The sequence below is a fragment of the Takifugu flavidus genome, chromosome 14 (genome assembly GCF_003711565.1).
Source record: "Takifugu flavidus isolate HTHZ2018 chromosome 14, ASM371156v2, whole genome shotgun sequence".
In the NCBI taxonomy this organism is placed as follows: Eukaryota; Metazoa; Chordata; class Actinopteri; order Tetraodontiformes; family Tetraodontidae; genus Takifugu; species Takifugu flavidus.
Window position 1 is genome coordinate 5465800 of NC_079533.1, and position 14210 is coordinate 5480009.

Here is a 14210-nt window from a genome sequence, read left to right on the forward strand (position 1 = left end):
ATCACTAATGTGTCCACCAGGTGACGCTAGGACCCACCAATACGAGGGAACGCGCTCTCGTTTGGGAGGGCTGAGAACAACTTCCGGGTAATAAAAAAAAAATCACCTGCAACATCCGTTCTCTCGTAGCTAGCGCCATGGCTGCAGTGCGTAGCGCACCCGTGTCTGTGAAATCAGACAGTGGCACGGACCGCTCAGAATCGGACTCTGGCTCCGAATCGGACAGAGATGTTCGTGAAGCCGAACCGATGGAAGTGGAGGAGGGGGAGCTGGAGCCAGAGGACATATCCGTTAATCGCTCTCTGAAGGAATTGCTGCCGGTAAGTCTCCAGACCAAGGCCTTTTCACAACACCGGCACTGTCGTCTTCTTCTGGCGGCGGGATCACGGGGAGCGATCGAATTTGTGGACTTTGGGAAGTGATTGTTAACTAATTATCCGCACATCTGGCTATTTTTCTTCTTAAATGTGACACCTTAATTGCAGGAGAGTTAGCGGTCACTTGTTGCTGTTAATTACGGTGTCGCTGATGATATCACACCACCACAAATGATTCTGTCTTAACAGAGGAAATTTGGATGAAACTGCTGTTACTTGTCAAAGTATTACCATTGCGAGGTTCAGCTTTTCCCCGGCAGCAAATTTCGATTATTTTTTAACTACTGTATTGTCTGGCACAAATATCCTGTCTAAATAAATTAATGTCTTATCGGATGAGAACTTAAATTCTTGTTGCTTCAGTAGCAAAGTGGAAGAAGTCTTAATACAGTTAGGTTTTAGTACATAGTACAGACGGATGGATAAATATGCTTTACTTATTTCTCTTTTAGGACACAAGTCGCAGATATGAGAACAAAGCTGGAGCCTTCATCACTGGAATCGACGTTAATTCAAAGGTACAACAGTCGGACAGCCCACACAAAACGGCCAAATTCATTGGTTATATAAAGTCGACGTTGACATGTGCAGGAGTGAACAGAGCTTTACCAGAGTTCACCTGAGGCTGAAAATTTTCAGAAACTTTTTCAAGTGAAAAAGAACAGTTAGCTGTTAATGGATCAAGCAAACCTACTGGAAGTGACCTGTTAAGTCTGTGTTTATCAGGAGGCCATTGAGAAAAAAGAAAAGCGAGCGAGGCGTTTCCATTTCTGTGCTGAGCAGAGTGGCAACCAGCATGACGTTTACATGGACAAGGAGCTGATGAAGAAAGGTGAGGAAGCAACCATGCTGTTTTCAGCCACATATGTTTGATTAGACTGTGTTTTCACTAAAAGCTGGCATCATCATCATTATCACCATCCTCCTCCTCTTCTTATTTCTGCTCTGCTGTGGCTTTCAGCTATCCCAAGGTTGCGACTAGAGGCTGTCTATGTGATGGGTGTGGATGACATGAGCACCCAGGAAATATTTCGATATTTTAAAGAGTATCCTCCAGCACACATCGAATGGATCAATGACACATCCTGTAAGTTTTACAAAGAGAAATTCTCACTCTCATTTTGAGTCCCAAGATCAGCTGAGTTTGTATGTTTCTGAACGTTCCCCAGGTAATGTGGTTTGGCTTGATGATGACACATCTGTTCGAGCCCTTGTCAACAGTAGTCGGGTGCCCAAAGCAGAAACTGTTACAGTGGAGCCTGCAAAAGAGAGCCAAGGTGTGTGGAATTGAGTAACCCTGCAGATGGATTCCTGGAACCATTCTTGGATGGGAAGCTTGTGTGCACTGCTGGTCCCCCAGTAGACTGATTTTTTTTAAAAAACAAAAACAAAATCAACCCATAATGATAGTAATTTGGGAGAACTGTCTCATTTCTGCCCTTACTGGCAGAAAAGTACAACATGCATATTAAACCAATGTTTTGAACACATGCTTTACACTAAACAGATCATGAAGGTCAAAGATCAGATGATGAAGGAGAGGAGGGCGAGGTGGAAGAGGAGGAGGAGTCGGAGTCGGTGAAAAGGGGCAGCGATGAGGAAGACAGCGATGGAGAGGCTGAGCAGAAAGAGAAAAAGGTGGATGGCGATCAGGCAGACTTCATTCCAATCACTGCAGCACAGATTGGCTTTATTGATCCTCTCCTGTAATGATGGTGTCTGTCAGGTGGATGACCTGTCGGCCGCCGAGAGGGAGTCTCTGCTGCGAAATGAGCTGCGACCTGCCATCAAACCCTTCAAGGGAAACAAACTCTTCTTGCGCTTTGCCACACAAGGTTTCTCTTTCTCTCATTGTTCTATACTGTAGTTTGAGCAATTAGAAAGCTCATTCAAATTTAGCGGTCAGTAAAGTGAAGAATACAGCAGGTAAAGTTTCTTTTTTGTACACTCTAATTCCAAATGTTGAAGACACACATTTGGATGACTTCAATAACATTAGCTTAAGCTGGCCAATGGTGAAACTGTAACATTAAATAAGCAAACATCCTGTACCTGATATGACTTTACTTGAACCACTGGCATTGATTATTATTATCTGACTTGTGGAAATTGCAGATGATGACATGGCCATTGTGTTTTTGTATGCAGATGATAAAAAGGAACTGGGCGCTGCAAGGCGAAGCAGATATTACATGAAGTATGGAAACCCAAATTATGGAGGGATGAAGGGAATCCTCACTAACTCTTGGTAAGACTCATTGATGCTCTTTTTGTCTTCATGTAACCTCCAGAGTAAAACGCGCTGACATTTGCCAGTCTTTATTTTACTGGCAGAACATAATGGAGTATCATTGTGAGTCAATGAAATAGTGTAATCACCATGATGGGATATAAAAAGGTGTCACAGGATGATGTGATTATCTTCTTCACTTCTCAGGAAAAGGAGGTACCACAACCGGCGTATCCAGAGAGATGTCATCAAAAGCAGAAAGCCTCTGATTGGCGACAGCATGGGGCACACACCTCCGTACACGCATCGACACTCTGGTAAAAGCACAAAGATAACCGACTCTGCTAATCATCAGTAACATCTTTATAAAACAGTTATGCTGTTTGCTCCCAGTCATCCATCCTTTCACTAGCTCCTGACCTTTTCTGTCTTCAGCTGACCTAGTCAACTTACCAGAGGAACCCATCAAGGAGGAAGAGGAGGAAGAGGAAGAGGAGGTTGTGGATGGAGATGAAGATATGGACTCTGATGATCGGGTGGTGGAGTATAGAGAGCGAGGTGAAAAGGGTGGCAGTTCCCGCCCTCCGGGGGCCGCCCTTCGCAGCCAGGTGGAACGTTCTCCTTCACCTTGGTCAGAGTCTGATGAAATGGACTATGACCTGGAGCTAAAAATGATTTCTACACCATCACCAAAGAAAAGCAAGAAGATGACCATGTATGCAGACGAGGTGGAGAGTCAACTGAAGAGCATACGGTCAGTCAATGTGGGACAGAAAAAGAGTGTAGCAGCTGATTTTAACTTCTTTCTTAAAATCAATGCTGGAATTTGACCAACCATTCACCAAACACGTTGTTTGTTTGTTTTTTTTAACCAGAAACCGAATTGGGGGAGCAGTCGCACACGGCAGACCCAAATCAGTGTCCCCAACTAAGGTGATGGACGTCCGACAGCTGTTGGAGGAGAAGAGACAGGGACTGTCCCAGAACAGACAGCTTTGTCCAGTGAGCCCCAGCAGAAAGACAGGTGGGCTCTTTAAATACACGTGAACATTGTTGTTTCCAACATCAGAAGCCACAAACAGCTTCATCTCTGTCTCTAGATGTGCGGCAGCGGCTCGGGAAACGGCGCTACTCTCCAGACCGGCAGCGTTCCCTGTCCCCTTCCTCCACCAGTGATGCAGCTCCAGCCAGAGAGCCTAGCAGAGATGTGCATCGAAGACTCGGTGTGGCCATTCAGGAAGGCAGAGGTCCCTTCTCCTCCTCATCTAAAGACAAAAAGACAAGTATGGACCTCTTCCTCATCGTCAATCTGCTCCTCACTAAGGAACTACCAAAAATAACCTATTTAAATTATATTAGAACAGACTGTTAAAAAAATCTTAAGGGCCCTAATTTACTCTATTTTAATACTATATATTGTAGATAGAGACTAATTATGTTTAGGGTTAGGGTTGTTTAGGTTGAGCATTTGATCAGACATAGAGATAATGCTTTTATAAAAATGAACAGATCCATTTAAGTTCTAAAGTGCTACCTGGCTTCCTGCCTGCAGGGGGTCTCTGGAGTAGACTCGGTTCTGGAAATGATGAGAGCAGCTGTGGACGCCACGAACATCGGTCAAGCAGCCGGCCTTCAGTTGACAGAGCGAAGGAGGAGGAAGAAGAGGTAGTGACACCAGCAGAAGAGGAGGACGACTCGACGCTGCAGAAGATGTGGGGGGCCATGATCAAACAGAAACAGGAGAGACTCAGCCACAAAATGAAAAAGAGCAGGTTGGATAACCTGCCCTCGCTGCAGATCGAGATCAGCCGAGACAGCAGCGAGGAGTCGGATGCCTGAGAGTTGAGACAAGCTGATCTGAGTCTGGGAGGGTTCAACAGGAGCAACAGGGCCTCCTGTTTAATATTTCCCCTGGTTAGCATCAGCCCTCCACTTCATGTGAGGTCACTCCTTCCCTCCTGGTGGTGTTCGATGCATCCTGAACATTCAAACCCGCTGGTGGGATGGATGCGTCCGAATTTGTCTTCTTCTGTCTGCAGCTCGACTTCACATCCAAGTAAAAACTCCATTTGCAGACTGTCTGTGTCCATGTAGGATGGGGAGGTGAGGACAAGTCAACACACCACAGCAGAGTTGTGTCGCCTCCTGCTACCCAAAAGAGCTCAGAGACTAAAGAGCTGCCAGTGTCTTCATGAGATATTATCCTTCATTAGTGACCTGCCTTCTGTGTTATCTAGCTGAGAATCTTTGTGGACACAAACTTCCAGGGTGTTCTGTACATCTGGTCAAATGACTTTTTTTTTCACTTTTTTAATGAAAACATTTGGGGGCCACATGATTCAGGAGATGTTGAATTAACTTCATTAAAATGATATCTGATATTTTATATTGTTTGAATTTTGCTGAAAAGGACACTTTTCAAAATCAAAGAATTAGCAGATAAAGGTTATAGCCAAAACCAACAGATTAATATCAGCTATTCTGCACAACTTTAAGGTGCATATTTGTCTGTGTCACCAGTAGATCAATGTTTCCTGACCCTCATTTCTCCCCTCCCTCAATACAGGGGTAGTGTTAGAGTGGATCAGAGGTTTTTAACTTCTAAACCTGCTGGACTCGGGTGAGAGGGGAGCTCAACTGGGTGTGAGTGCATGTAAAATTGGCTAACTGCTGGTTTGTGGAGGCCAGGTGCATCACCATCTCAGATTTGTGAGGGGAAAAAATGACGGAACCAGTGCAATTACCACCATTCTCAAAAGTAGAAATCCAGCAGCTGTGCTACCATAACAAACCTCAACCCCACATCAACACCTTCAGCTTTAATTACCTTTATTATTGTTACATGAGCTGCTTGAATGAAATTGAGTTTTATTATTTACATTTAAAGAAGAGCTCAGCCAGTCAGGAATTTAATGTCTTTAAATGAAATGTGACCTTTTAATCGTACAGTGATGTTTGATCAGCCAGTTAAAATCAGTCCAAATTCTACTTTTGGCTTCCAAAATAAGAAAATGATTTTCTAAGACTTTATTAGACCAAAATCCAGCATTGTTGCAAGATGGGACATAGAAAATGTTAAAGTAAGAGTTCTCAGCATTTAGACTCATTCTGAAATCAATAGAGAAACACATTCACAGACTGACACAGAAACTCTTTTTGAAAAAATTCAAAGTGACAATGACATCTTTAATTATGCTACTTCCCACCAACCCTCTCAAAATAAAACATTTCCTCATAAAAAGACCAAACAGGAACACTTTTTCATTCAGTGCAATTAAGATAATGACAGTTGTGCTTTAGTCTGTACGCATTTAATTTATTTCATGAGTTTAACAGAGCATTTTGTCATTTTAGTGCAAAGTAAATATCAGCTGGCAGTGAAGCTGCAGTGTGTTAATAATCCAGGTGATGTTAAACTCACGGTTGGTGTTTAAATCTACAGGATGAACTCTGCCTTCTAAGAAGACATGACTGATTCCAGCCATTCAAATTTAACTCCCTTTTGCCAAGTAGTAACTCTAAATGAGGGAAGACCTGAGACGCAGCAAAATATGGCGTTGCTTTATCAGGATCTGCACTTCATGGAGAGACAAGTAAAAATGTTTTATTTCTGACTATATTCAGAAATTTAAAGAAGAAAAGTTGGTTTCATATAATAGTTTGACTGTATATTGCACAGAATCTAAGACCAGATCTTTGAAACTTATCCAGAATCCCATCTCCATCCTTTGACTTTAGGGTATAATCTAAAAAAAAACCTCATTGATCAATGAAATGATGCCAAAACCTCTGAGATACGTGTGCTGGAAATTTCAGTGGCTCTTCTGAACAAAGGTGACCAGGAAGAGGAGTCATGGTCCAGGTTCATCTGCCCACCTACCACACTGCAAACAGCACAACACGAATGGCTGAAGATACAGCAGCAAGGATGAGCTACATAATTCTAATCCTGCCTAACAGGTTTGTTTAAACAGGAGCCTTTGAGTGGGTTGCAACTGTTAGAAATCTGCTCTCATGTCGACTTTGGATAGTAAAAGACAGTAGAAATGTTGAGGAACGTGAAGTTGCTCTCACCTGAACACCTCCACAGCTCTGCTGCAGCTTAGTGACCCTGCTGAAACAAGAGTTCGAAAGCATCAGATTCTAGTTCTCAAGCGCCAAGATTTGGATGGAAGACAATTAATCTGCTTTCTACATGGCAATTTTTGCCAGTAAATGTGTGGTGATTGTAACTATTCATATTCACTTAATGCCACCTGACCTGACTTACCGCTGCAGAGTGACTCAACTTGTCAAAGCGAAACTTCAGGTTGGATCTGGGGGAGTTTTTATTCTTCAGCTCTAGATTTGGAAAACAAAGAGCCCAATGTAAGTTTGAGTGCACAGGCATAAAAATTTGAAAAACTGCAGTGGAGTAGAAAAGAACAGATTCATGTGAAGTTAGGGGGTGGACCTGGATTCCCCGAGATCTGAGGCCCGTGACACTAGCAGCAGGTGACCAACCTGTGGGGCTGCGGCAGACGTTGAGCTGACTTTGAGATTCTTCTGTTACCGTGACCTGAGGAGGAGAGAGACACGAGGGCTTACAGACACAAGAGAAGCGCCTTCTCTTGGAGACAGCTCAGTGACGCTCACCAGGTGGGTGTCGTCACCAGGGACACTGAAACTGCAGCTGCTGGAAGTCGATCTGGAAATTTTGCCGCTCTCCTTCTTCGTGTGGATCCTGCAGAGAAAAGTAACAACACAGACAGCTGAGATGTGCGGAGGTACATTTATCAGCTTTGATTATAAATTAGAGTTACGATGACCTGGGCTTAAATACATCAATCCAGTCATAAATGCTCCCACTCAGACAAACACACCTGTCCCGTTGTCCCACCTCTGGAGAGCTGGGATTGGACGGCACCTCTGACTTCACCTCCAAGGTCTGGTGGCAGGAGTCAAAACTCCTCTGCTCACTGAGTAGGCTGACACAAACACAGGAGAAGAATCATTCCTGGCCTGGTCACAGGCAGAGCTTCAGTAAATAAGATAAAACTTCACCTCTTGGGGTTGTGTCTGTCTGTTTGACTGTCAACACTCAGGAGACGGGGAAACAGCCCCGAACGTCTCTTTACAGGGGACTTGACATTGAACTGCCATTAAACAAAATGTTCACAACAGCTGTTAGCTGACTGTTAAACTGTGCGTTAAACAGTCTCCTTATGTTGAAGAGAGAACAAATACAGAGGAAGTTTTCGCATAATTGAGTGTTGTTGCACCAAAACAGTTTAGATAACAACTGCTCATCAAAAATGAAGAAAGCTTTTAAAATCACATTCATGGGAAGCGAACTCACCTCAGCACTAATATGGGCCAGACCCCCCCCACTGAGACTGGTGGGCAGATTGGCTCCACCCCGTGACATGGTCTCCATGGAGACGCTCCGCCCCCGCATGGCCCTCTGACACAGAGGAGGAAACATACATCACATCAGTACTGGGGCGGGGTTAATTCACTAATGCACTCGTGTGAGTCCGAACCTTAATGGATTCCAGCAGACCTCCATGTGCATGTCCATTCTCTGCCCGCCCCTCCTCCTCTGATGTCAATCCCAGCATGCACTGGGAACGTCTCTGCAGGTCGTCATGGAGGCTGTCCAGCAGGGCAGCTCGGGTACGTTCCTACACACACACACACACACACACACGTGCGCGCAAGTACAGACGCAAACACCCACAGATGCAGACACAAACGAAAACATAGATGCAAACGCACAAAGATGCAGACACAAACAGACACAAACACAGACAGACACACAAACACAGAGACACAGAAGGAGACACACACACAAATCAAGCACACTCAGACACATGTTGGGAACAAGACTTGCAGCCTTGTGGAACATCTTTTCGAAGTGAATGTGTCTGGGATGCATCAGTTGAACATTACATTGTCTATTCTGCCACTGAACACGTTGTGTTTGTACCTCTAGCCGAGCGAAGCGGTCACTCTTGTAAGAGGCGAGCTCTGCGTTGATTAGTTTAGTCAGAAGAAACTCTCTGAATTCCCGACCCTGAACACATCAAATACAAATGGTGAATCAGAACACACGTTTGTTTACTCGGTTGTCTTCTTCAAACAGACGTCTCACCTTTCTAAAAACAGCTGGATTTGGAAGAGGTGGTCCAAACAGAGGCACATCTTCCCGTGCTGTGACCGACACCTGTCAATCACAATCACTTGATGTATCAACATTTTACAGAGAGATTAATATCAAGAGTTGATAAGGAAATGGATTAAAAGGGTAGAAGCACTTATGCCTCTCTGCTAAAATGTGACTTCGGTAAGAGAAAGAAGCTCTTTTTGATGATGCCATCATCCCCTGTGCTGACGTTAGACGAGGCACATAAAAGAAACAACACACAAAGACAGCCATTGTCTCAAATCAAACATTTGAAAGCGCTCACTCTTGAGAGGAACTCATATATTTAGCCTCTCAATGTGCAAAGCATCAAAATCAAATAAAGCCAGGGGTGGACTCCTTTTTTGAGAAGCACATATAATGTGAGAAATGAGAAGTGGGGCACACTGATACCTTGTAGCTGGTGCTGTCTGAACAGGGCTCTTCCACTTGCACGAGGATGAAGGCATGTAAGAAGTTGGAAGCGATCATGTCAGGGACAAAAGGTGTGGCCTCTTCCTGGAACACAACTGCTACGATATCATTTCCTATGTGCCGTTTCCTCTGCAGCTGTGGGACAGACGTAAAATATGTCACATTATATGAATTGCTGATGTCTTTCTTTGTTCTGTTCTGAAATACTGTGTCATGTTGGTAGTGATGCCTCATCTCATCTGACGCTCTGGTTAATTTTTTGTTATGTGAACGCATGCTGTCATTTATATGAACACTTTGTCATGTGTCATCCATGCTGAGTCATGTTTAGTATTGCTGACTCATGCATTTGCTGGTTCTTCTTCATCCATGTCCTGTTTGTTGTTGTTGTTGTTGTAGTGTTCTTTACCTGCTGTGCATCTCCCTCAGTGAAGGGCAGCTTGGTAGACACGTGGAACATGATCTCCTGCTGTCTGTGCAGGGTGTAGACAGACTGGGAACCAGTTTGACCATGTGACACATCCAGACCTCCTCGAAAACTGTCCGGGGGCGGAGAGAGCAAAGTAAATGTGCAAACCCACCAGGTCTAAAAATACTCAAGCACAGAAGGCCCTTCTTCGATAGAAACATTGATAATAGGAAATGAATGTGTATCTTCTGATGCTTGTGGGAAACACAAGGGGAATTTCTCTCACCCCTTGAAGTCCTGCAGCTCCACCGTGTCTCCCAACAGCTGCAGGAAGTCCTGGAAACCAGGCGTTTCTTCATTGTTACTGAACAGCTCTTCTTCAGACACCTGGTAAACAGGTGAGAGATGGTTTTCACTTCACATTGTAATTTAGAATCGCATTGCAATCTGATTCCTCTGACTCTACAACAATGGAAAGATTTTTTAATAGAGCCAGAGCGTGTGCAGGTGAAGCTACAGCAACAAAAACAGCCACAGGAAAAGAAAATAATTCAACATCTGATCACATAAAAAAATGCCAAACCTACCAACCTACCAGACAATGCCTGCGACACAGCTGCTAACATTATGGGGCTGGGCTTTATAATGATAATTTAGCTTTAACAGTCTGATATGTTTGGAAAAACATCAATCTTCTTCAAAGAAGCCCCTACCTACCTGACCAAATCTTTGGTAAATGACCCCAAATTTGAAGGTGTTGTTGACCTCGTGCTCATCGTAGTTCACTATTAGCTGAGATGCCTGGAACAGGGAGGCAGGTAAACACAGGATCCTACAGGATCTGTCTGATCCAGTTTGTTATTGAAGCTCACCTTTGGGTAGAGGACAGGACTGAAACGCAGACCCACAGCTTCTTCACAAAGCAACTGTAGAACAAAATACACAATTTATTAATGATGTGGGTTTAAGGATCACTAGAGAAGCACTCAGAGAGCACAGACCTCCACCAACCAATGGTAAAAAAAATCCTTCACCAGGTTGGCCTTGATCTTTGGAAGCATCAAAGTCCCTCCAGAAACCAGAAATTCCTCAAAATGCAGTTGTCTCTTTCTTGTCCCCTTATCAACATTTCCTGACAATTTCATCATAAAATCTGTTTGTAACTTTGTTAGGTATTTTGCTAACAAACACCTGCTGTTTCATAACCTGTATAGCAGAGGTTATACATTGGACTTCATAAAAGTTAACTCAACAACAACGATGACAAACAGTATGGCTCATTGCTTTATTTGATTGTGTGGATCCAGAGATCAGAGTTTGTCTTTCTGTCATTACCTTAGCTAATTCTGGCACACTGGGAATGTCAGGCAACTCTGTTAATGACAATCTGTGGTAGACACTTTTCGAACGAGACCTGAAGGCACAAGAGAGATGTTAATCTGAGTCCTGAATGGTGTCCAGCTCCTTAAAGGGTCCGTGTGTGCATGATGGTGTACCTAATGATGACGTGGAGAGACTCCTGCTCCTTCTCCTCTTCATGCCTCACAGACAACAGCAGGTTTCCCAGACCACTAGATGTGCAAGAGAAGTTTAAATGTTCCTGGAGACAGACAGACAGACAGACAGACAGACAGACAGACAGACAGACAGACAGACAGACAGACAGACAGACAGACAGACAGACAGAATTATATTTGCAATTTAATTTAAGACATTTAACTTGACATTTATTCTATGTTCTGTAACTGTAACAGATAGATAGGCAGCATTAAATAAATAATTCAGGGCCTGTTAGCTTCAGCCTGTCTATTAGCATGACATCATAACCTGGAACCTGTCAGCTTTCACTTCATCACCTGAACAGTGGATAAAGTGGTCATGATAAAGCAACCTCACCCTGCCTAAGAAGTGCTTTCTGTACGCTCGCACAGCCTCGCTAATCTCCTCCAATTGATAGCCATAATCCTCTAGTAGCTGTTCATCTTCTCTTCTCAGTTCTCCTTCTTTCTCCTCCCCCTCTTTGATTTCTGTGGAGGTGGGAGGAGGTGTGGGGGGAGGAGCCTCAGGATCCTCGATCCAGTACCCACCAAACTCAGGTAGGATGACCTGAGGATATGGTCCGCCTCGCTCTAGCACCTGCAACACACAGCAGGAAGAGTGTGCAGATGGACGTCTAAAGACAATAATGTGGTGAAGTTCAGTCTTACCTCCTCAATCCTTGGATAAGGAATATAATCATCCTGAAAAAAGCACATAGTAGTTACACACTTTATATAAAATATTCACATGTGCTTTTTTAAACACAAACACACATGTAGAGTAACTCCATGACTGATGATGATGTTGCATGAAGCTTAATTCTCCCCTGATGAAAACAAAATTTAAAGACCTGTTAGCTTTCGTCGCAGCCTGTTGGCATAATGTTGTGAAAAGGGACTGATCAAAAGATCAACTGGCACTGTGACTTTTTGTGAAGACTGTGAACTGAAATCACAGTTTGGGAGGGAGTTTTCTCCACCTTTCCCATTATCTCTGTTTCCAGATGACATGGCTCTGTTACCTTTGGTGCAGTAAATGTTGGAACTCATTTCCTGTTAGCCAAGAAAAGTAAATAGCTGGTTTGGGTATAAACTCAACCAATAATGAATGAATGAATTCACAAAAATAAAACAGTATCAAAGTTTTTTTTAACCAGTTTTTTGGCAGTGAGACGTCATTAGTAGCACCACACACCAGGAACTATGGAAATTAGTTACTCCTTGAAAATATGTCATGTTCTATGAATTTTCACTGCACTGAGTTTTATACTTATAATTATTTTTGCCATCTGCTTTGAGATGGCTCCCAGACAGAGCTGCCGTCTCATGTCAATCTACTTATTTGTTTAAATGCAGGATGGATTTTGTCACTGGCTAATTTTGCCTCGTATGTCAAATCTCATTAAGCTATAAGAAGCGAGACTGTTCTTCAGCCTCTGGTGTTGAAAACACCAACTAAAGAGGGATGGAGGGGGATGGATATGAGGACAGATAGCTGGACAGACGTGCCTTCTGTCTTTGAGGGACTGTCCTCATCTCAGCAGCTTCTGGCACCTGCTGCATTAATGTCAGGAAGAGAAGACATCTTAGAACATCTGGCTGGTCTAGAGCATCAAAACCCACAATAGCAAATTTATAGTCGACATTTAAAAAAACGGAGAATCGTTCCCATGATGTGCTTTAGTAATTTATATGAGTAATTTACTAAATCTACATAGATAATAATCTACTAGCAGTGTCCCTGAAGTGCATTTAGAGGTTGAGAGTTATCTTGTAGCCAACCACCAGGGGGCAAATGCAGAGTTTTGCCTGTCTTTTGTGGTTCTTCTTCTGCCAGACATTTTTACGTGACTTAAAAATCAGCCATAAAAGAAATAGAGTCACTTAATTTTTTACCTCCATTCTTTCCATAGTGTCGAAGAAATTAGCCGACTGGATCCAGACAGACAGACAGACAGACAGACAGACAGACAGACAGACAGAGATGGTGAATATGGCAGCGAATAACAATTACATTAATTATAAAAGCAACAAAAAAAGACTGTGTTGAATAAATGCCAAAACATCTGCGAGAATATGGACCTAAACTTTTATGGTGACTATGTTTGTGTGTTCGTACCTTCATGGTGGGGGGTGCAGTGCGGGGGGGTGAGGGAGGGCAGTCTGCAATGGGGACATTGGAGATGGCGAGAAGCTCCTGTTTACTGAGATTAAAAGAACAACAGCCTTATTTTATCTCCGTAACTGTGCTGCTATTGCAACATGTTAGCCATTAGCCTCTCAGCTATGCTCCATTATTTGCAGACCAGTGAGTGACCTCACCACAACACTCACTCGCTCAGTTAACTACAGTCCAGGATGACGAACTATCAGCTGCTGCGATGATACGGACAGGAAGACATTTTACAACATGAAACCAGAAATTATGTTTGCTTAAAGTAAACGTTTGTGGGCGGCTAATTTGTGTTACGTAAAATACCACAGGCTTAAAACACACATTGCTCTGTGTGTGTGTGTGTGGTGTGTGTGTGTGTGTGTGTGTGTGTGTGTGTGCGTGCGTGTGTGTGTGTTAATTCATCTTTTCAATTCATAGGACCACACACCATCGTTTAACGATGATGTTGATGTGAGTCAGCGGTAAGTGTCTTTAAAGCAAATACCTAATTCGCTCATGATAAAACCATCATAAATTACTTTGTAATAATCTCAAGTGGGCGAATTGACAAGTCTCAGACTGATCAATCGCTGATTACCAGGTCTGGTATATTTCTGCTATGCTAGATGACTTCCATACTAGAAGACGCAAGTTTTCTAGTACACACACACACACACACACACACACACACACACACACACACACACACACACACACACACACACACACACACAGCAGCACCTCCACCGTTGACTGTGTGTTCTCTAAATTAAAACCTTCATTGAGTCTGAGCTGGTTTCCTGCTGAGGTGAATGAAACAACACTAAGGAGGAAGCTTCATTTTCTGCTGATATTCAGATGGGAGGTGTGACAAACCCTCCTGAGGGGTTGGGGCAATAACAG

The 14210-nt window shown here is 43.5% G+C and overlaps 2 protein-coding genes across 12 annotated transcripts in view; one reads left to right on the forward strand and one right to left on the reverse strand.

The window, feature by feature from the left end:
* The first annotated feature begins 90 nt into the window (after positions 1–90).
* On the forward strand, positions 91–4993 carry ncbp3 (nuclear cap binding subunit 3). Its single transcript, XM_057053359.1, has 13 exons — positions 91–320; positions 830–895; positions 1104–1209; positions 1339–1464; positions 1547–1654; positions 1885–2015; positions 2104–2212; positions 2526–2625; positions 2815–2924; positions 3043–3361; positions 3483–3631; positions 3708–3890; positions 4160–4993. Exons 1-13 carry the CDS (start codon positions 138–140, stop codon positions 4444–4446), a joined length of 1977 nt encoding a protein of 658 aa, XP_056909339.1. The 5' UTR covers positions 91–137; the 3' UTR covers positions 4447–4993.
* Positions 4994–5419: 426 nt separating this feature from the next.
* The window catches only part of rap1gap2b (RAP1 GTPase activating protein 2b), a 17952-nt gene continuing 9161 nt past the window's right edge, over positions 5420–14210 (reverse strand). For 5 of the 11 annotated variants that reach the window (XM_057053355.1, XM_057053354.1, XM_057053358.1 and 2 more), the window contains 23 exons: positions 13272–13356; positions 13049–13084; positions 12662–12709; positions 11822–11854; positions 11511–11750; positions 11111–11214; positions 10950–11028; positions 10487–10540; positions 10332–10415; positions 9901–10001; positions 9615–9744; positions 9185–9340; positions 8741–8812; positions 8576–8662; positions 8130–8270; positions 7946–8050; positions 7651–7742; positions 7470–7574; positions 7243–7330; positions 7111–7165; positions 6869–6948; positions 6682–6721; positions 5420–6491 (listed from right to left, as the gene is read on the reverse strand). In XM_057053355.1, the coding sequence (XP_056909335.1) occupies positions 6710–6721; positions 6869–6948; positions 7111–7165; positions 7243–7330; positions 7470–7574; positions 7651–7742; positions 7946–8050; positions 8130–8270; positions 8576–8662; positions 8741–8812; positions 9185–9340; positions 9615–9744; positions 9901–10001; positions 10332–10415; positions 10487–10540; positions 10950–11028; positions 11111–11214; positions 11511–11750; positions 11822–11854; positions 12662–12709; positions 13049–13084; positions 13272–13356 (1987 nt within the window). In that variant the 3' untranslated portion in view covers positions 5420–6491; positions 6682–6709. The remainder of the gene's footprint in view (positions 6492–6681; positions 6722–6868; positions 6949–7110; positions 7166–7242; positions 7331–7469; positions 7575–7650; positions 7743–7945; positions 8051–8129; positions 8271–8575; positions 8663–8740; positions 8813–9184; positions 9341–9614; positions 9745–9900; positions 10002–10331; positions 10416–10486; positions 10541–10949; positions 11029–11110; positions 11215–11510; positions 11751–11821; positions 11855–12661; positions 12710–13048; positions 13085–13271; positions 13357–14210) is intronic. The other 6 variants (XM_057053357.1, XM_057053356.1, XM_057053352.1 and 3 more) reach the window with 4 other exon arrangements.

What these genes read in the sequence shown, in the direction of transcription:
- ncbp3 (XM_057053359.1), top strand. Translation starts at nt 138, where the DNA reads ATGGCTGCAGTGCGTAGCGCACCCGTGTCTGTGAAATCAGACAGTGGC. An exon ending in CAAGGAGCTGATGAAGAAAG is followed by an intron (nt 1,210 to 1,338) that starts GTGAGGAAGCAA and finishes TGTGGCTTTCAG; the next exon opens with CTATCCCAAGGTTGCGACTA. An exon ending in ATCTAAAGACAAAAAGACAA is followed by an intron (nt 3,891 to 4,159) that starts GTATGGACCTCT and finishes TCCTGCCTGCAG; the next exon opens with GGGGTCTCTGGAGTAGACTC.